The 21,287-nt window shown below is 47.3% G+C and overlaps 1 protein-coding gene across 2 annotated transcripts; it reads left to right on the top strand.

Annotated features, from left to right (window-relative positions):
- The first annotated feature begins 998 nt into the window (after positions 1 to 998).
- On the top strand, positions 999 to 21,049 carry egf (epidermal growth factor). 2 transcript variants are annotated; one of them, XM_049002656.1, is made up of 22 exons: positions 999 to 1,276; positions 3,660 to 3,859; positions 4,170 to 4,351; positions 5,714 to 5,941; positions 6,286 to 6,491; positions 7,023 to 7,163; positions 7,732 to 7,854; positions 8,816 to 8,938; positions 9,025 to 9,150; positions 9,479 to 9,615; positions 10,151 to 10,299; positions 10,584 to 10,688; positions 11,353 to 11,576; positions 11,668 to 11,835; positions 11,952 to 12,101; positions 12,524 to 12,688; positions 12,879 to 12,995; positions 14,296 to 14,458; positions 14,730 to 14,894; positions 17,014 to 17,116; positions 18,014 to 18,116; positions 18,766 to 21,049. In XM_049002656.1, exons 1-22 carry the CDS (start codon positions 1,093 to 1,095, stop codon positions 18,924 to 18,926), a joined length of 3,423 nt encoding a protein of 1,140 aa, XP_048858613.1. In that variant the 5' UTR covers positions 999 to 1,092; the 3' UTR covers positions 18,927 to 21,049. The 2 variants fall into 2 exon arrangements, with proteins under 2 accessions (XP_048858613.1, XP_048858614.1); XM_049002657.1 differs by having other exon boundaries at positions 17,020 to 17,116.
- The last annotated feature ends 238 nt before the right edge of the window (positions 21,050 to 21,287 follow it).

Consider the following 21,287-nt stretch of genomic DNA (forward strand, 5'->3'; position numbering starts at 1 on the left):
GTCCAGATCGTCAGGGAGCTGCCCCCTAAATTCACCTGAAACCCCCCCATCAACATACCTAAGAGGAAAAACCGATATACCCCACAATAAACACGGCGTTCGCTTCATTTTCAACCAGGTAATGAGTCTTGGCACAGCTCGACATGTATTCTGTGGTTGCTGGTGATAAAAAAAAATATGAATATCATTTATTTTACAATATTACAATAGTGTTTTTTTCCAAAGAGAGAAAAATGACGCAAAAAGTTTTGCAGTAAGTTGCTTCTGCACATTATACATTCAATCTTTTACTTATGTCTGATTAGCTTGGACTTCAAAGGAAATAACTGTACGCCAACACAGCCTACTTCTGATTTGTATCAAAAACTTGATTCTTCCGTAATGGTTTTCATGAACAGAGCGGCGTCATTGTGTTGCCTGCCCCTCACCTCACTGTCAGTGGCTAATCTAGGCCTGGTTCTTCCAAGAGCCAAAGTTACAGTGACCTGCAGCCCAAAACTGTGCGCCTGGACTTTTCCCACCCAGCCGGGGGCCACCAACAGCAGCAGCAGGGGTGGGGTATTGATGGCAGCAGCTCATAAACAGGGGGCAGGGTTCAGGGTTGAGAGGGAGGGGGCACTTATGGTCACCCCAGGAATCTACGAAAGGGAAGCACATGGCTATTCAGACGAAAACCCCCCTCCTCCCATTGACAGCAGGCAGGGGGCGGTGGCGATTGTGAGGAGGGAGTGGGGCAGGACAGGGTAGGCAGTGGAATGGGGGGGGGGTTATTTACTGCGACTTAGCTGCTTCGCCTCATTTCTTGCATATTCCGCATTCTGGGTCCAGCGCAAGACGAGCTGAGCAAGGAGAGGCCGCTGGACCTGCGACGTGTAAAATTTACCACGGGGGTGTCAGGCATTTCGAACTTTGGCTCCAAAACAGCCAGTCAGCCTAGGGGCCGTGGAGAGGAGGCCGTCGCCGGCCAGCCGGGGCTCAGTGCCGTGCAGAACGCCGTCGAGGTCGCAGCTTAGGGATGCTGCCCTGCCCCCCAGCGCTCCTCCCCCGGGGCCCAAACAGAGACACGCCGTCCTGGATTCTGGGAGCTTCCCCATGCTTCCACGCCTGCAGCGAAGCATGAGCGACGCAAGCGACGTCGGTGGCTTGTCGTTTGGGACACGGAGGTTCGGGAGCATGCTGCTCGCCACACTCGCCACGATACTGGTCCACCTGGCAAGCGGTGGGGACCCCTGCAGGCCCGGAGGACAGTCTGCCACTGGCAACAGGACCTGCCCAGGTGAGTAAAACCCACTGCAATAGCAACCTCCCCAGGTGGGGCTACGATCTCAAAACTGACCTTTTATTGCTAAGCATTGGTTAGGTAATAACTATAGCTAGCTGCTATAATAACAGCCATAGAAATTCATTAAAAAACTACTGAGAATAAACTTCAGTGGAATACAGCTAGTCTTACCAACAAGGAATTCATTTTCTTACACATTTCGGTTGAATATAAAATCATTATTGACTTTGACTTTGACTGACTTGAGTTTGACTGTCGAGTCCATGTGCTGGACATTACCTGTTACTATGTCCTGGGTGAAATCTGTCAAAACGAAATGAAAAATTTCACCACTGCATGGAAACTTGGGAGATTTTTGCTATTCACACCATTAATAATATTTTAATGCTTTTTCAGAAGTACTTATACTTATATTATATTTATTGAGAGTGGACGTGAAGCAGATAAGGTGTTTACGTATCAGGGAATACGTCCAGGAGTCCTGAATGGGCAAAATTATTCTCCTGGAAAAATCGTCCAGATGAAAGTAAAATCGTGCGTCAGAGGCGCTGGCTAAGGACATGGTGTGAGGTGCTGTGCCTGTGAGCTGGTTCGCATCCCGCCTCACTGTCTGGGCGGCTTTGCCATTGCTCAAGGTCTGCAATGCTCTCCTGAGGGAGGGAGACGGGACCTACCCAGGGCAAGGGGCTTCGGTTGGGGGACTGAGCCAAAAGCTTGTAGGATCTGTGCACCACGGAATGCTTTTTCACTTTTTGTTATCGGTAAGATGTTTATCTGAATCGACAAAAGGCAAAACGAAGACCCACCTGGTATAAGGTTACGTGTCGGTGTCCATTATTGCTTTGAAGGAAGGAACAACGTGTTTATACAGCACTTCCTAAAGCGATGGGAAATAAGCTGGTCTCACTAACTATTTCAGCTTACGACTCAAGATATAATGATGGCTGGTCTTGTTTGACATCGCACCCCAGCAGGGTAGTCCTTGGCAAGTCCGTGCTGGTCCACTTGCCCCCCACCAAGGACCCATCAGCTGGACACTAACACAACTGAACTTGCCTGTGAAAATCCACTAAGGTTGGGACTGTGAACACAATGGTCCTTGGGGCCAAAATTCGAGGACCAGATGTATGATTGATGTCCTGCTCTTTCGCAACAACGTGCCAGATTCACACTTCGGTCCCTTTTTAATCATCCAGATTTTTCTTTTAAGCAGGGGTGTCGTTAGCCCCCCCCCCCAAATAAATGTATATTTATTGGCTTAAGTCATGAATAGCTTTTTATGTTATACGTAAGTTCGCCAGCCCCCTTTCTATTCATCTCTAGCTACATCCCTGCTTTTAAGTAAATAGGTACTTTTATCAGATCCCAACCATTCTGGACACACCTTCATCTGAAAAAGCAAATCAGCCATTAGTTGTTGGATGTTGACTCCTTTATTTTTGGTGGTATGGAGCAGTGAGGTCTTCCTAGATTTATTTGGTGTTACTTTAGAGTAGAGCATCATGTCGTATCCATATTTAACTAAGGCTTCTTACCGTGTGCGATACACACTGTGCTTTTCTAAACCTTATTCTGAAACTCTATGATCACCTAACAATATTCCCTGTAAACAATGGGCACCTCAGCATCATCCTGTCGTTCAGGGTACACAATGCTGCGTATTACACACTTTTCCCATGACCTTCTAAAATCTCTGCGTAAGCTCAAAGAAGCTGTTTGTTTACACGGTTTCATTAGGTTTATATTGTTTAGCTAGCAGGTGCCGTTGCTAGGAAATCGAGGCTTTGCCCTTAAACAGTCCCGGGCTGCCGTGAGTCTCACGTCATTGTAGGTGTGAATGGACTCATCACTGAGGAACATTGATTTACCGCATTTAACAATGATGTCACTAGTGGAACACAATAGGAGTGGGGCTGGGGGCGGGACTGGGGGGGCGGGGCTGGAAAGATAAGTACAAATGTTCCATTATGTCTCTCCCCATGTCCGAACATTAACACATAATCTTATTATAGTCCTGTTCAGCTGTCCATTACCAGGACAGAGCACACACATCTCATTACCGTTTCAGCCTGCGCATTCCGGAATTCTCTAAAGCAGCCACGTTCTTGGTTTGCAATTGAGAACATGTCTGTCGGCAGCATCGTCTTTGCTTCTGAACTTATTTCCCAGCTACTGGCCTTTGTTTGTGTTTTCAGTACAGCATGAGTCTCCTACCAATTACTTATTCTCATTGCAATAAAAACATCAGTCAGAACTCGGGAGAATGAAGCGGCGGCAGGTCGGTGTCACTGGGGTGTGTTTGACCTTTCTGCCCTTTCGAGGTCTAACCTCGACGACCTTCAATTGAAACCCCTGTCTCCCCGTGCCCCTCAATTAGCCCCCGAGGCCTATCTCATCTTCAGCTACGGGCAGGCCGTATTCCGCATCGGCGCTGATGGGGGGACTCAAAGGAGGCTCCTGAGGGGCGCCGGGGCCGCAGTCCTGCTGGATTTCCACTACACTGATGGGAGGCTTTACTGGGTTGACACGGAGTTGGGGATCATTCAGAGGACACTGTTGAATGGGACGCGTCGGCAGGTAGGCTTGGTGACCACGAGGGGCGATGCCTGGAGCACGGCAGGCATCGTCTGATGTTATGTTATTCACCATATGATCTGGTTCACATCCTGGGAACCTGCACAAGCTCTAACGGACAGACGACTTAATGCACAATGACATCCTTTGATTGCATTTGGAGCAGTATAAAGGTTTTCAAAGACAATGTTTAACATATTGTTGCATTAAATGTGTGCTACTTCCACCTGGCTGGTGCTGTTTGTGTTAAAATATGTGAAAAGTATATATCATGTAGCAGCTTTATGTGCCTTTTTGTGTATGCGTGCCCCAGAAAGTTCACTCAGCAGGAAGGGGCGTAGCAGGATTTGCTGTGGACTGGATCCGGAACCAGCTGCTCTGGGCCAATCGAGACAAGGGATCCATAGAAGAAATCGGTTCAAACGGGAAAAATCTGAGGACGGTTTTAGCAAATCTGTCCAACCCCAGCAGTATTGCAGTGGATCCAACCAACAGGTACGGTGTCACAGGTCCTTAATCAATTTTTATATAGTTTAAATCTCTATAATGGATTTTTTTGGAACCTTGACACAATAGGTATGACTTCAGTACTTAAGTGAATCCTTTTCCTTTGATCCATTTTCTTTACCTTTGGATATTTTACTGGTTAAGGTGCTTGGTTCTGGTAGGACTCTGTGCCCATGATCAAAGGTGGCTGGTTCAAAACCAGTGGTTGGTGGAGTGATATTGCTGGGCCCTTAAGCAAGGCCCCTATCTCCAGTTGCTAAAGGCTGACCCTGCTTTCACAATAAATAAATATGTACAAATAAATTAATTCAAATACTTTTATCAGTAGTAGTAAAAATGTCTCGTTAGCACGGCAGGTCACCTGGCATACTGGGCATTTTCCTGATGGAATGATGACTATATGAGCCAGCAAAATCTTTCACGGGGGATCGCCCCTCCCCCCACACACAGACACCCCCAGCCCCCACCCCAGTTAGCAAAATCTAGGGCCGATTTTTTAACCCAGTCCAACTGTGCTCCTTCGACAGCTTCAGGATTGGGTGCCATGATTACTAGATGCTGGTGTGGTGAATTCCAGCAAAAAGGTTATGAGGGTGCACACAGCCAGACACGGACAGATCTCCCCCAGGCCCCCTTGTCTGCCGCGTTTGCGACAAGGCTGCACCCATAAAGGAGTGCATTCCTTCAAACATGGCTGGCACATAGGTGCAAGCTGCCTGGCTGGGACTCAACCCCGTAAGGCCTTGTGTGAAACCCACCCCTGCTCTCACGTTTGCATTAAGAGCCCCCCCCCCCCTTCACACACATTACTCAGGCCGTCCTGTGTGGGCTTGTTTCTTGGATTTATATATTGTTTGTGTTGCTCAGTGTTGGCACAGGCCTTAACATGGCCTGGACTCACTGAACTTATTGAAATAATGACTGGACAAAATCAAAGAGATAAACAAGGCAGAAGGGATGTTTATGGAGGCTCTCCTTTTTAATATCTATGCAATATAAAGACATTTGTTTGCAGTTGTAAAGGTTTTGTTCACTCACACATATAATTACTAGATCGATTGAAAAAACTAAATAATTGCACATTTTGCAGTGAATTAATCGCAATTAATCACGATTAAAAACTTGTTTAACGCATTAATTTTGACAGCCCTAATAATTACACCTGTTTTTTGACACACTGCATTATTTTTGGTAAAAAATTTGATCCAGTCAAATCAGAGAGTGGTATTTCCAACAGTGTCAGATTCGATGATAAAGATTTCAGTGTTTGCAGTTTTATCACTAATACAGGAGTGCACTGCAAAACCCTGAAGGTGAGTGCCACTTAAATCTCACTGCCTTTCCCCCCAGGTTTATATTTTGGGTATCAGACACCATAACTTCAAGCATACAGAAGTCAGGTCTGGATGGTGAATCGACTATCTCCATCTTAAAGACGTCCAGCAGACTCGGGACACTCTCCCTAGACGTGGCTGACAGGAGGCTCTTCTGGGTTCAGTCCAGTTTAGGTGGCAGGGCTACCATTGGGTCTTGTGACTACGATGGAAATGCCATCCACCTCATGAAGCAGCCTGCAAAGTAAGGAGACACACACACACACCGCAAATACATTTAAACACACGTAACTGCTATGCTTTGAGAAAACTACTTGATTTTGCAGAATTTACATACGCGGATAATTCCGGCATTATGAATATGACACAGAGACTCATATTAGCAAATAATATGCCTCAGAGCAAATACAAACTCAGCATCAATGACTTGCTTGCATATCTTCTGTCCATGTTGAATATAGAAAAGAGAAGTTCTCTGTCTTGGGCTTATGTGAATTTTGGCGAAAACATACTGATCTAAGATGTGAACTATATCATCTTTCTGCTTCTCAACTACCTGCCCCACCACCCCCCCCCCCCCCCCCCCAGCTCAAGACCTTTGGGAATGTCTGTGTTTCTGGGCCATGTGTACTACACAGACACGAAGGCCCGGTCCATTATACGGATCAGTAAGCACACAGGTGACAAAGCGGTGAAGATCACCACCAATCACATGCCCAAGCCCCCTGTCTCCGTTAAAGTGGTACATCCCTTCGTCCAGCCCCTGCCAAAGGCTCCACCCACCACGCTCAAAGGTCAGAGTTCACACCTGTCACTTTACCGGAACTTCCTTGTGAAATGGTCGTCTTCCATGTTTTCAGGAGCAGAATTAAAATAAAAATTTTAGTAATTATATTATTTAGACTTAAGCTGTAATCTGTATACTTCAGTATAGCATTCATTTTTGAATAAATATATGTAAAGAATATGTAGAATTATGGGCTGGCCCCCCATCCTGGGTTGTTCCCTGCCTCGTGCCCATTGCTTCCGGGATAGGCTCCGGACCCCCCGCGACCCAGTGGAATAAGCGGGTTGGGAAATGAATGAATGAATGAATGAATGAATGAATGAATATGTAGAATTCTGTACCATACCTTAGTGCGGACAAACAGGTTGTGCAAAAGATGTACGTATTCGATTTAACGGTATTGAGAACATGAGAACATTTTGCAGGAGCTCCCTCACAGTCATGATTTTTCACAAGAGACATTTTAATATGTGCCAAGATCTGTTGTTTAACTCTATCCTGGAATGACACACGTGTTTCTCCATGCCGGCATTGCCAGGTGGCCTGTCCTCCGACTTAGATGGAGGCTGTGACGTTCTGTCGGGGGATTGTGTAAGCGTGTGCACGGCTCAGGACACGACAGGCGTGTGCCAGTGCCAGGACGGTTTCGTGCTCAGCAGACACAGCAACTACTGCGAAGGTAACTGGCTGACGGACCCAGATTTACTCAAACCCTTTAATGTCAACTTGTGCGACAGCTTTAATTAAAGGTACCACGTGCTGCCTGTTTTAACCTTCCAGTCCCTGCCCCTCAATAAGTCTCTGCAGAACTCTGGTCACAAGAGAATCCCTGAGTTGTAGTTAAAGTTTACTGGCTTAGTTTCAAATTCATGAAGGTTATATTTTTAATGAAAAAAATGTGCCATTATGGTGCTCAATAGGGCTTATTATAGCAAGCAAGCATCGTAATATATAGTACGCTCTATTCTTTTTATTTTATATGCTTTTACTTTAATTATATATTTGTTTTACTTCTAATTTATGTCTTTTAATTACTGTAAAGCACACCAGTTGACCCCTATGTATGGAAATGTACCATACAAAATACTAGCCTTGCCTGTCATTGGGAACAGGACAGAGATCACCTTTCTGATGTGGATCCTGAATATGCCCCAAACACAGCACACCGACGCATCTCTCCTGCCCCTCACGGCGATCGACTGTAAATTGTTTTCTGAGGGTCTTCCTTGCATGTTTCAATACCCCAGATATCAATGAGTGTGCCCTGTGGACTCACGGCTGTACCCTGGGCTGCGAGAACGTTCCGGGCTCCTACTTCTGTACCTGTCCTAAGGGATTTGTGCTTCTTCCGGACATGAAAACCTGTCGTGGTGAGATTCTTTGCCGTTTCTTGAGTGGTGATGGCTATACTTACAATTCATGCTGGTTAAGGCTGGTTGTGTGGTAGGTTTTTATTCTTCATATGGTTGAATTCAGTTCAGTTCGATCATATAGCGACTTTCACAGCGAGAGAGTCACCTCAAGGAACTTTACACGCGTGTGCTGTGATACACGGCAACATCATTAAGACAGAATAATACAAAAACAAACAAGAAAAAAGGAATAGACGGACAGACAGACAGACAGACAGATAGATAGATAGATAGATAGATAGATAGATAGATAGATAGATAGATAGATAGATAGATAGATAGATAGATAGATAGATAGTGCCTTACCCCCCTCCCCCCCAATATGCTACAAATATTGAAAAGGAAAGAGTGGGCTTGCTTGCTAACAGCAAGGTGTAATTGTTACATTTTGAGTGATATCAGTAAGAAAAGTAATTATTTCCTCAGGTCAGACATTACCTAGTATACATGCTCAGACTGTTCTGCAAGGATAATGGAACACTTCAAATCATAATTCTTTCTCATAGTGTCTAAAACCCAAAACCAAGCAGATTTTAAGTAATATGCCCTCCCCCATTACGCGATAAATTTGTGGGGGCCATGTGATGGCTTTAAACTATTCCCTGCCTTGAGTACACTTGCCCTAGTGCCGTTAACTAAAAAATTGGGGCACAGGCCTCCTATTGTGTTGTTTTAGCAGCCTGTGATTCCTACCATGGACTGGGTATTCAGTGTTTCTTGATTGGTTGGGAGTTTGGCAGGAGCAAAAATGTGGACTGTCTTGGGATCACGGAGAACTGGATTGGGAAGCACTAGACTAATTCCTTTAAAATTGTGTGAGTAATAAGTAGCCTCTGCCACGTTACCCAACTCGGCCTCACTACTCACTCCCTGGTTGACCTCTCGATTATCTCGATCTGCCACCCTACGCTCCCCCCAGAGCTGAAGCCGTGCACGAAGACGACGCCTGCCTGCAAACACGGCTGCGTCCAAACAGACGACGGAGACATCTGCGCATGCCTGGGGGGGTCCGTCCTGCAGCCGGACGGGATGACCTGCACCGGTGAGGGTAGCATGAAGTGACACGTGGTCAGAAATCAGCAGTCCCGGTCCCAGCTGAGCATGGGGTGGGGGCGCTGCCACCTACAGGGTGCTCTCAGCCAGACAACGGGGGCTGCAGCCAGGAGTGTGTGCCCCTGGGCCCGGGTCGATGGGACTGCCAGTGCCGCCCCGGGTACAGCCTGCAGGGCGACGGGAGGAGCTGCATGGCCACAGGCGAGTTCTCTCCACTCTAAACACTGCCACACATGGGGGTCCGGCAAGACCCACATCCCCCGTTACCGTGGCAACCGCATCCGGCACCCAAAACCATTACATCTACTTAATAAAGGAAAACTAGTGTTCAAAAGGACTGAGCCAGGTGCCATGCCAATAATATAATATAATATAATAAAATAAATGGACAGGTGGTATAAAAAAAGTTTAATGAATGATTATATTGCAATACATGTTATACTATTCCTGTATTAATGGGATATTTTATATATAATAACATGCTTTATTTTTACATTAAGTGACTTGTTCTTTAACGTTTATCCTCCAGGTCCTCGGCCGTATCTGATATTCGCCAGTGCCAGAGACATCCGACGCATGGATTGGGACGGTACAGGGGATCGAGGTCTGCTGGAGGAACCACAGGGGACCGTCTTAGCCCTGGACTACGACCCCGTGGAGAGAAAGGTGAGCAGATGTTTCTGATCTTCGTGTTAAAGCTCTCAGATTGCAGCTTCATACGGAATGGGCATGAAATGCAGTTTAGTTTTAGTTACACGTAATGAAGCAAATAATCCAGTAATCTGTCTCATGGTTCCTGAATGAGATTTTATGTCAAGCACTGGAATGTCGTTAAAAGTCTTGCTACAATGAAGAGCCTGACCTATCAACCTAAAAAGTAGTTTCTAAACTGGTTGTCGTTCAGTTTTTATAGATAGCCATCGAAGAGGAAATTCCCCCGACGAAGCGCTACATGTACATACTTGCCGCCCCCTGCTGGTTGTTTGCAATGAGTGCAATATTTGTGTCCGGACAAAAAATATTATCGGGGAGGAGAAAGCTTTGGTCATAATGCTACTTGTTTGTCTGTTAGTGGGTATATGTGTGTATGATGCATTATAGTGTAAGCGCAGTCTTATGTGAGGTACGTATGGGTTATATGAGATATGTATATATGATATATGTGTACATGAGCATGTTTAGGGGGTTTGGTGGTCTGCAGGTTTACTACGCCAGCGGCAGCCTGCGGCGGATCGAGCGAGCTAGTCTGGATGGCAGCGGCCGCGAAGTAGTGGTGAGCGAGGGATTGGACACCCCTGAGGGCCTGGCCGTGGACTGGATTCACCGCAAGCTGTACTGGACAGACCGGGGGTGGGTCACTTGACCAGCAAGAGCGGCCAGAGAGACGGACGCCGGCACCGCAGATGGGAGGACAATCCCACTTGTCGCTTCTGCCACGTTGGATTTGCAGACTGCCTAATTTTTTCCCACATTTCCCAGCATGCACTGTAACGTCTGATACACCTACACAAGAGCCATAATTTTTTGATCTTCCATCTCTGTCATATTTCCTACAATGCGATTGATAAGTGACATTAAGTGATAAGTGGTCAGAGATGAGCTTTCGTGTACACAACACCTCTCTTCCGCCTCAGACTCTCGACTATCGAGCGGAGCGACCTAAACGGACTCGAGAGGGAAATCATCATCGACCAAGAGCTGCAGAAACCTAGAGGAATCGCTGTTCATCCCCAGGCAGAGTGAGATCCTTCTCAACAGTGGATGTCTTCAGAATGTACCCTCCCCACTACAGAAATCGCCAGTGTAACCCCTACAGATCAGAGTTTTCTCTTGAGGATGAGGATACTCATTTAACTTAGGTCACTTTCCAACATTCAAAGCACAGCTCTGCTCACTTGCTTAAGGGAACTTGAACCTAGTCTGTTTGGGAATCAATCCAGAATCCTGGGCTGTGAAGTCCTTAAATAGAACACCACCTGCTGTTACACCAAATACGTTTTAATTGGTTAATTCTTTACCTCAGCTTTTGAGCTCTTGCCTTCTTTAAGGGTAGAACTCTTAGAAGTCTATTCCAGTGACTGATTAATCTGTTAGTGTCACTCCCTCCACATTATTTTTATCTAAGTAAGGAAAGTGTAGGGTCAGAGTGCAGAGTCAGCTGGCATCCAGTGTGGCTGGAGCAGGTGGGGTTAAAGTACTTACTCAAAAGCCCAACATATATATGATTAGTCTGCTTGCTATGGGATCTGAACCAACAACCTTCTGGACACAGGAGGATCCTGACCCACTGAGCTACACACCACCTCTTACTCATTAGTTTATCTGATCTGTACTACCGATAAGTATTATGGGGATGACCTGACACTGATCCAAGCTGTTTGTTGGGTGTCATGTCTTTCGTAGGAGGTTGTTCTGGACAGACATGGGCCAGAGGCCAGTCGTGGGAAGTGCTTCTTTGGACGGGGAAGACCGGGTAGTTGTGGTTAGCACTGGCCTGCTGGAACCCAGTGGTGTTGCCGTGGACTATGCCGAGGGGCGACTCTATTGGTGCGACAGCAAGATAGGGGTCATCGAGGAGGCGGGCTTGGATGGGTCCAACCGCCGCGTCTTGGTCGAGAACCAAGTAGGTGAGGCTTCTAAGGCAGGTGTTATGACTGGGTCAGGATACCCTGGGCCAGTCCCTTGGGACTAACTGCGGTCCTGCTGGCTGCCGCCTAGGTTGTCCATTTGACATCGCTGTCTTCGAGGACCTGCTCTGGGTCACTGACTGGGACCGGTATGTGGTTCTGAGGCTGAACAAGCGCACCGGACAGAACCTGGAGCGTGTTGCAGGTGACGTGGTCAGGCCAGCCTCCCTGGTGGTCGTCCATCCACTCGCTAAACCAGGTATGACAAAAAACAGACCCCCTCCTGTTCTGTGTTAATCGGCAACATTCTCCTAGAGAACTTCTGCAATGTGGAGAGAACAGCTGTGCTTAATCCTGATTGGCTGTGCCGTGCAGGTGCAGATGCATGCTTGCATAATAATGGAGGGTGTGACCAGCTGTGTGAAAGCAGGTTTGGATTGGCCCAGTGCTCCTGTCACTCAGACTTCATCGAGTCTCCTAGTGATGGTACCTGCCTGCCATCCAATTCAACTATGCCAAGTCCAGGTGGGCAGCACTGCTTTTAGCTTCCCTTTGCAGTTATGACTTTGATGCCCTGTGGCATCAGCAACCAAAGGAGCTGGTTGTCACCGATCAAGGTTCCCCAGTTCTGGTCCTGATGGGCCAGAATCCAACACAGTTTGCAGATTCCCCTGCTCAAACACACCTGAATCGGCTAATTATCAAGTTTAGTAGGTGTGTTGGAGCAAGGAAACTGCAGACTTTGTTGGATTCTGGCCCTCCAGAACCGTAATTGGGGAACCCAGTCATAGATACTTCCTACTTCTCTCTGCACCTCATGGAAGATAAACCTGGGCAACTGGACCTTAATTCCAGTAAATTAATCATCTGATTGCTGGTATCCAGCATGGGTGGCTGGGGGCTGAGGTGGGGGTAAGGTTCAATCTTTAGAAGTACCCTTCTTCCAGTGCCCTTCCAGTCCGGAGAATCTGGAGATGATGAGAGTCACAAAGCCGCGGTCGTGAAGAACGAGACCTTAAGTGATGAAGCTCCTCTGGTAATGGAGACGGGGCCGGAGCCCACTATGGAGGACGAGGCGGTGCTCACCTTGGCCACGGAAAAGATGGTGTCAGGTGACGGACGTTTGGTGTCGAAGCACCACCTTTCAACAAAACACTTGTGCTTCACCTGACTTCAAACCAAACAAATTTAATCATCCAACCATATTATATGTTTATTTGTTGTTGGTAATGAGGTCGTGTGCCTAAGAATGTTTATTCGATATTTTACTGATAACCGTCGTTTGGTTCTGACCCGCTGCAGACCAGGATGACTGCTCCTCCCTGCTTTGCCCCACCCATGCTCGCTGTCTGCAGGACGCGGGAAGCTCCACCTGTCAGTGTCTGGAGGGCTTTGTCAGTGTCGGGAAGCAGTGTGTGGGTGAGTGAGAAGGGCGGGGCTGCTGTGCAGAAGCCCATTGGCTGGGAGGAGGAGGGTTGGCCCAAGGGGTGGGGTTATCATTGCACGTACACAGGAAGTGGCCCCTGTTGCATTTAAAGTCACCCCTTCCTACTTATATCTGTCAGTTAAACTTTTTTTTTGCACGATAAAACAAGTTCATTTGCAGGTATAGTTGTGTCTCACTCCACATCTTATTTAATGCTTTGGAACCGAACGCTTATGTCTGTGGAAACAGGAAAGATCAGCCGCCTGGTTAAGCACATTCTGCATTCTGCATTATGATGGTCTTTCGAGGAGCAGACAGGTAGCTAATAGGAAGACACAGCTGTGATGAATTTCTCCGTTTACGATATGCGTCGTCAGGTATCCGTGTCCCGCTCAGTGGGGTTATGTCCTTAGAAACTCCATCCTAATAAGGCTTTCTGGAAGGTTCCGGGGGCATGTAGGTGATTAAGGGGCTGAGCCCGTAAGCGAATGCTGCCAATTGGACAGCGAGTTCATCAACATTGTGCCATTAAACACAGCACTAATCTAAATAACCCTGTATGTACACTTCACCATTTAGTGCCTGTAAAAGTCGATCCTGAGATGAGGCTGCAGTCAGGGAATCTGTCAGGCTGGGATGCTTCTGGGTGTCACCCTGTACACTCCCATTACACACTGGTGAATTCCCACTCTAACCATCAAAAATATAAAATATATCAGCTTTAGTCAATACGGTGAAATACTTTCTTCGTAATTGTTTCTAATAATGTATTATAAATGTAACGTATAATACTGATTATGATCCATCCATCCATTTTCCAAAACGCTCATCCTACTGGGTCGTAGGGGGTCTGGAGCTTATCCCGGAAAGCAATGGGCATGAGGCAGGGAACAACCCAGGATGGGGGGCCAGCCCATCGCAGGGCACACTCACACACCATTCACGCACACATGCACTCCTATGGGCAATTTAGCAACTCCAATTAGCCTCAGCATGTTTTTGGACTGTGGGGGGAAACCGGAGTACCCGGAGGAAACCCCACGACGACATGGGGAGAACATGCAGACTCCACACACATGTGACCCAGGCGGAGACTCAAACCCGGGTCCCAGAGGTGTGAGGCAACAGTGCTAACCACTGCACCACCATGCCGCCACTCTGATTATGGTCATTTTATATATTTATATTCCACGTTGTGTGCTTCTTACTTAAACAGACTAACATGGCTGCTGACAGGGATGTACTTTGTCTAAATGATTTGTGCTCGTTTTTCTCCCCTTGGTGACGCCGCAGAGTCTCCCCGCACCTCTTGGGTGACCACTGGCACCCCTGCGGATGTGACCACACAGGGGCAGGACCGAGATGGTGTGCAGAATTGCCCCCTGTCCCACGAAACCTTCTGCCTGAACGATGGAGTCTGCTTGTACTTCCTCGAAATCCAGTCCTACGCTTGCAAGCACGTACCTGAACGCACCCTTGCACATCTCACACCAACAGGGTGACCAGTAGGAGGCGCTGACAGGCAGCTAACTGAAGGAAACACACTCAACGTGACCCATGAGTTTGTGTAATACTAAGAGTGACCAGCAGATGGCAGCAGCGTGCTACAGCTAACCACATCTTGAAATAGTGTCTGTTTTGGGATGCTTATGCGTGAGTGTGAATGTCTGCGCTCCTGTCGGACCGCACGCGTGTGTGTGGGGCTAACAGAGCCATGCTCTCCCCAGCTGCGTGCCCGGCTTCATGGGCGAACGCTGTCAGTTCAGCGACCTGGAGTGGTGGCAACTCCAGCAGGCCGAGCAGAAGAAGCGACTCAACGTGACCATCGGTGTCTGCATGCTGCTGCTCGTCATCCTGCTCTCCGTGGGCGTTGGCACCATCTATTACTACAGGTGGGTTAGTGCCTTTAGGCTCCGCCCAGCCACTTTTGAATATGATGTTCAAAAGTGACAAAACAGTTCATCCAACGTGTTACGTCTGATCGGGGGTGTCGTTAGAGATTATGTTCCAATTTTTTTAGGACCCCTGTTGCTCCAGTGTAGTACAGAACCCAACCCCCTCCCCAAAATCAGAGAAACAAACAGATCCTGTAACTTTGTCCGTTATGCTATAAATATAATGATATGGCAATTTCTTGACTTTACTCCTGTCCAGCGTGCACCCCAGCCTCAGATCCTGTGCAGCGTGGGATGGGCTCGAGGCCCCCCCCTTGCCATCCTGATCAGTATAAGCAGTTAGAAAATTGATGGCGGGTTAAATTTTGCATAATGTTTTCCAAAACATGATTTCTTTATGTCAGAAAACTTTACACGGGCTGCTACTTTTTAGAAGTGGATGTTCTTTAAGCCGAGCGGATTGTAAGGCAGTCACAAAGGCCCTTGGGATGTGATCCCGGCGTTCCTGACGTTCCCTCTCCAGCGGCACAGCCGAGCTGTCATGTAGCGAACAGAGAGGGAACGAGTATGAAATCAGGGCCTTTAATCTCTGCTTATGGAGGGTGTCATCCAGCCTGGGGTGTTTAAGGATTATGTGTGTGGGGGGGGGGGGGTTATGTGGCTGGCGGGAAGCCAGGGTTCGAGAACTGGGGGTGGTGGGGCTCCTGCTTTTATTTATCTCTCCGGGGCATCGAGGAGACACAGGTTTACAAATTTCTCCACAGTTGCTGGTCATGCCGTCCCCGGTGGTCGTTTTTTGACTCGCAAAGCAGCGCCCCCCCTCCTTGCTGCTTCCTTGGACTTGCACGCATTCAATTACATGCTTGGTTCGGCTTGTACTACAGCAATTACCCGTCAAATTAGGTCATTTCTGTGCCCAAAAATGGAGCCAGCGATCTATAACCTTATTTAAACGGCACCCGCTCAGCATTATTTCTGCCCTAAATTGCCGTCACACTCGACTGCCGGTGTTTTCGCATCGTCTGATTTTTCTCTCCACTCCCCCCCCCACCCCCGACTCAACCTTCTCTCCTTTCTCCCCAAAAAGCTACACCATCCGCTCACTTCCCAAACCTGCATTTCCTCCTTGGTCGTGATTGTGGGGTCACAGGGGTTGAATATTCAGATTTATCTCAAAGTACCCGCCTCTGCGGATTCCGTGTCCGGTGTGTCTGCCAGTTCTACGGCACCGGGAGGATTTTCACCAGCCTCACACACGCTCTGCCTGCCAAATCAGATTCAATTTGCAGCAGCACTTACATGGGTGTGAGGATGAGCACCAGCCTTAAGCGGGTTTTTGGGGGACAAGAGGCGGTTGGGACCTTACAGCCCACCGTTTCCGGATTGCGGCCCACCACGTTTCATACTTACGTTTTTAGCATGACGCTTTTGTCCGAAGCAACGGACAAGTGCAGAAAGCTTTTGGGGGTCAGACAAGCGGGATCATTCACCATTCCTGGAGCAGTTGGGGTTAAGGGTCTTGCTCAGGGGACCAGCGGTGAAATGATTACTCTGGAGGTCATGGGAATAGAACCCACAACCTTCTGGACAAAGGCAGTGATCCCTCACCCATTGTGCTATACACAAATGTATTTTATATTCGTAGATCATTAACATCTTCCGACTCCCATGAGGTACAGAACAGTCCAAAAGACGGCTGCTTCTGCACCTCCTACTTCCTACTATCCACTGTCCAGATCGGACTGTTAGATGGCATGGGGAGAACAAGGGTGCTGTTGAAGGATATGAGGTCCAGTCCCAGTGAGTCTGCTGAGGAGCAGATAGTGAGCCATCTCAGATATCGCTCTGCAGTCATGGTCGTGGTCATACGGTTAGGGGGTCGTAAGCCGCGATGTTGCTATGAGATGCTTGAGCGAAGAATGGAATGTGAAATGTCCGAAATAAAAACACGAGCAGGTTCCAATCTCAGCACATGCGACTCTGGTCTCAGCTCGCATTTCATCTTTTCCATTTTCCCTGTTAAATCCGCATTTCTGTCCACCCTAATAAGTACAGTACTGCATTTATGTCTATCTGAGCCCAGCAGCACGCCTCAAACAGGTATGATTTCTGCCAGGTGCAGGCGGCTCTCCCAAAAGCGCCCCCCAGCTGACGACATGAGCGATACAAGCGGAGCTGAAGACAGCGGGAGCGCGACCTTGGACCGAGGCCCCCTGGAGGTGGGTCGTCGCATTGCAGCAAGGTTATTAGCTGGTGCTGGGGGAGGGCTTCTCTGTCGGACCCCAGGTCCATGGCTCCAGGATAAGTCTAAATATAGACTTTTAATTGTTTTAAATTTTTTAATTCTTTTTCAATTCCCATAATGGATTATGACATTGAACCTTTCATTGCTGAAATTAATTATTCTTTTTGTTTTTATATATCCAGTATTTTGTTATTGGTCTGATTCTGTTTATATGTACATTTTGTAAATAATAATATATTTACAACTGACTGTTACCTTATTTGTAGCAATGCACAGAACACTTTACTTTTTACTTTACTTATCATCGCTGTGTAAAAGGAGATGGCAAAGTAAGAACTTCACTGCATGCTCAGGACGCAGTGATCCACACTTTCTCAGGGTGGGAAGCGGCAAACGGCAGATACCGGAGGCAGACGCTTGTGCTTTGGGCCGCGTAACATGGCTGTTCCAAATGAAACAGAGGGAGGGGGCACCGGGCAGCACAAATGAGATTTGGATTGGGGTGGGGGGAGGGGGTATATGGGAATTTACTGCCTTTGTGTTTTTCTCTGTTTGGAATATCCAGAGACACCCTTCAGTCTCTCATTATCAGCGCAGGATTGCGGAATCTTAACACCCCGTAATCCTGGCTCACGGCTATCAAATTTGAAAGGGAAAAGTGGGCAGGAGGGGGGGGGGGGGGGAGTGTCAGAGGGAGTGATTATGTGTCCTGAAAAGGTGAGGGAGACTTTTCTTTCCTTTGGCTTCGGCAATTTATACACCACCGGTAGCTGTAAATGTCAAAGTGTTACGTACCTCCGACATCCGCCGGTAATTTAATCGTCCTTCAGCGTTTCTGAAAGGAGGTCCTCCTCTCCTGCCTTCTCCACAGTTCTGCGTCACTCTGGAGTCAGGCCCATGTGGAAACGGCAAAGATATCCACCACACCGGGTGCCAGACGGGTCAGCGCCGGTCCTCCCTGACGGCTGAAGAAGGTCCCGCTATTTGCCCACCTGCTGTGATTACTGACATTGCATATTTCACATTTATATCGATTTATTTACTAGATGCTTTTGTCCAAAGTGATGTGCAAACAAGACAGACAGACGTCACACGTTTGGGAACCCCAGACGGACCAGGTTTTTGCTCCCGGCTGGGAGGGAGCAAAAACATGAACCGACTGTGGGTCCCTGAGGACCGTACTGGGAAACAGTGCTATAAACACAAACACCAGCCAACAATCTAATAAAAAGTCTGATATACAAATCCAGAGCATTCACACTGTAGAGGTCACAGGTCACTTAACAGCCCTGCACATGGAGCTGCAAACCACCAACATGGCAGACGTTACATAGCAGAGACAAGAGCTTCTGTACATACCGCTAATGGTCTTATGCACCATGCCCTTTTCAGAGGTGGAAAGTCCAGGTCCAGAAAGTACAAATCCAGACCAAGGTTTTGATTCAACCAACCAGTTCAGTACTCTATAACTGTGACTATTTATTCTGAACTGGTTGGTTCAGAATTGGTTGTACTTTCTGGATCTCAACTTTCCACCTCTGGAACTTATTTACTAGTGGAGATAAAACAGGGCTTCAGCCAGAGGTCTTGGTTTGAATTTTCTTTTGGTCTTTGCTCCTCTAGGGGAGAGCATCATATCACAGCCTATCAGCTTGCCCCGCCCCGAGGTCCCCAGTACTGGTGTCCACCTCAAGTCCGTCGACAACCTCATCTTCCTGGATGACCCCAGTGCCAGCAGCTCTGAAGCTGTATCCACTGCAGACATGTGCCGTCAACAGATATGACGTGTACACAAATACAGTTGCTTAATGCCAGCCAGTTATGCTGTAGTCAGAGTCTTCACACCTGTGTTACCAGCAACTCTGAACTCTGGCGTGCCTATCAATAGTCACAGAGGCCAAAGGAACTTAAAGACCAGGAAAAAGCTATGTGTAGATATGTAAGTGTTATATGTTTGTATTTGCGAGGCTCTTTTCCATGTTGCACCTTCTATTTTATTTCTTTCAGCTCCTCATATCCACACCGATCCTGCGGCGAGTTTCAGACCGACTGTTAATTCTTGCTCACCGTCTGTCGTGATTTTCTGGTGGAGTTTGGGGAAAACTAGAGACGCGCAGCATGTGAGAGCTGCATCATGTTATTGATGTGAACAGATCAGATAGATTCTAAACAACCTAGGACATCTTCGAGTCTATCTACCACCCGTACATCTACCCATCTTATGCTCATCGTATTCAAGAACGTGCAGATCAGTTTCGGCCTGGTAACAGAGTTAACATTGGCAGTGACATTTGTGTTAATCTCTTTATGTTGTGTTCAGCCGGATGAACTATACCAAGGCTCACTGTAAATGTCGTTAATGAACGACCAATCGCAAAATCGAAACGGTAACTCTGCACCATTTTCCTAGTGCAGATCCCTCACTTCTGCAGTTTTTAAAAGCCCATTTAAACCCCCCTCCCCGGGGACCATCAGCGATTCCACAAATCCCGTCTTTGGATGAGCTGAGAGCGCAGCGCTCTGTCGGGTTACTTCAGGTAAACGTGCAGGTGCTGGACGTTCGATGTCGATCTGCCTGCAGGTCTTCGAGCAGAGTGGGGAAGAACATTCTGGAAATCCAGTTTTTGTTCATTTTTGCTCTCCATTTTCAGAGGAAGTCAATATCTTGTTAGATCCAAAACATTTGCTGCAGGGATGAAGCTGGGATTGACGTACATATATACCTCCAGGGTGTCGGAGGGATGTAGAAAGTCTGGCAGATTCAATGGGCCCAGCACTTTAAAGCCCCCCTCCACCTCCCAGCAAAAAGTCTTGCCCAGGGGCCCATAATTCCCAGCTCTTCCCCTGTATGCCTCACAGACATATACAGCACATGGACGTTCATAAAAACTTTAATCTGTAACACTGCTGATGAGTATAAAAGCCAATTCTAGCCACCTAAAGAAATCGGATTCGTATTTGTCCAACAAACTGCTTTACTGTTTTCAGTTGTAACTTTTTAAATAATTTGTTTTAGTTTCTACTCGTCGTGAATGCTGCGCTTTTTATGCCTTGATCGTCGCTATTTTTTACGTAAGGACAGGTCGTATTTCAGCAGAGCGTTTTTATCGCTGCCCAACTTGCCTGTGTCACTGTGTTTCAAAAAGACGCCATTTGTCACGCTCCCAAAAATGCAGTGATTTCAGTTACAAATCCATGCTTGTCCCTTATTGCGGCATTAATAAATGTAGAGGAGAGTTACTACGTGCGTTTTATGCGAAAAAAATACTCCCAGGGAAATGTTTCTGTAAAAATGCTTATTATAAAATATGGATTAATGCTGTGCTAGCGACTTAATCGAATGAATGAAATGGGCGGAAAGAAATGAACCACCTTTAAGATGTATATGTGCAGGTCGGCGTTTGTGAATGACGGACATCTGCCGGCGAGCCGGATTGTCCTGGAGCCCCGTTAATCCCACACATTTCCAGGGAGAGGAAATATTTCTGTTCAAAGGTTCGAGTGCCGCAAAAAGGCGCTGAACGGCGCCGTTATCCTGAGCCGAGCCTGGGGGCAGAAGGATTCGATCACCGCCCTGCTGCTCCGGCAGCAGCCATGTGGTTGACAGTTTTCAGGTCTTACCGGATCTCACTTTCAGCCTGCTCCTAACCTTCTCTCCACTGTTGTGTAGCATACAGTCGGCTTAACTTTCAGATCCTACATAATTCGTCCTGGTATGGAATGTCTTCCATCTATATTTCTATATTATTAACGTGAATCAGACTTTCAGCCAAATACGAATAAAGTACAATACAGCCAATGCGTGTAGGGTTTATACTTTAAATTCTGAAGATATAGGGAGGGGAATTGATTGCTTGGTCCAGAAATATTGCACAAATCGCGTCCCGTACTGGTTCGGAGCTGGTTAATCCCAGGGTTGCTAACTTTGGTCAGCTGGCGTCTGCATACGCATTTACATGTATGTCACAGTTTTATGACCTTGTAAATAGTCTGTAGGGTCTGCAAACTACCCCCAACGCTTTTAATGTTGCTGATTTCAGGTTTATAACGGAGTAATATAGATTTGCCGTAAGATTTCTTACGTGAGTGCTGAAAGCGTGACTTTCACGCCAGATGCGTGAGACTTGGTGACCCTGCAATCCTGC

This window comes from Brienomyrus brachyistius, unplaced genomic scaffold (assembly GCF_023856365.1).
Source record: "Brienomyrus brachyistius isolate T26 unplaced genomic scaffold, BBRACH_0.4 scaffold70, whole genome shotgun sequence".
In the NCBI taxonomy this organism is placed as follows: Eukaryota; Metazoa; Chordata; class Actinopteri; order Osteoglossiformes; family Mormyridae; genus Brienomyrus; species Brienomyrus brachyistius.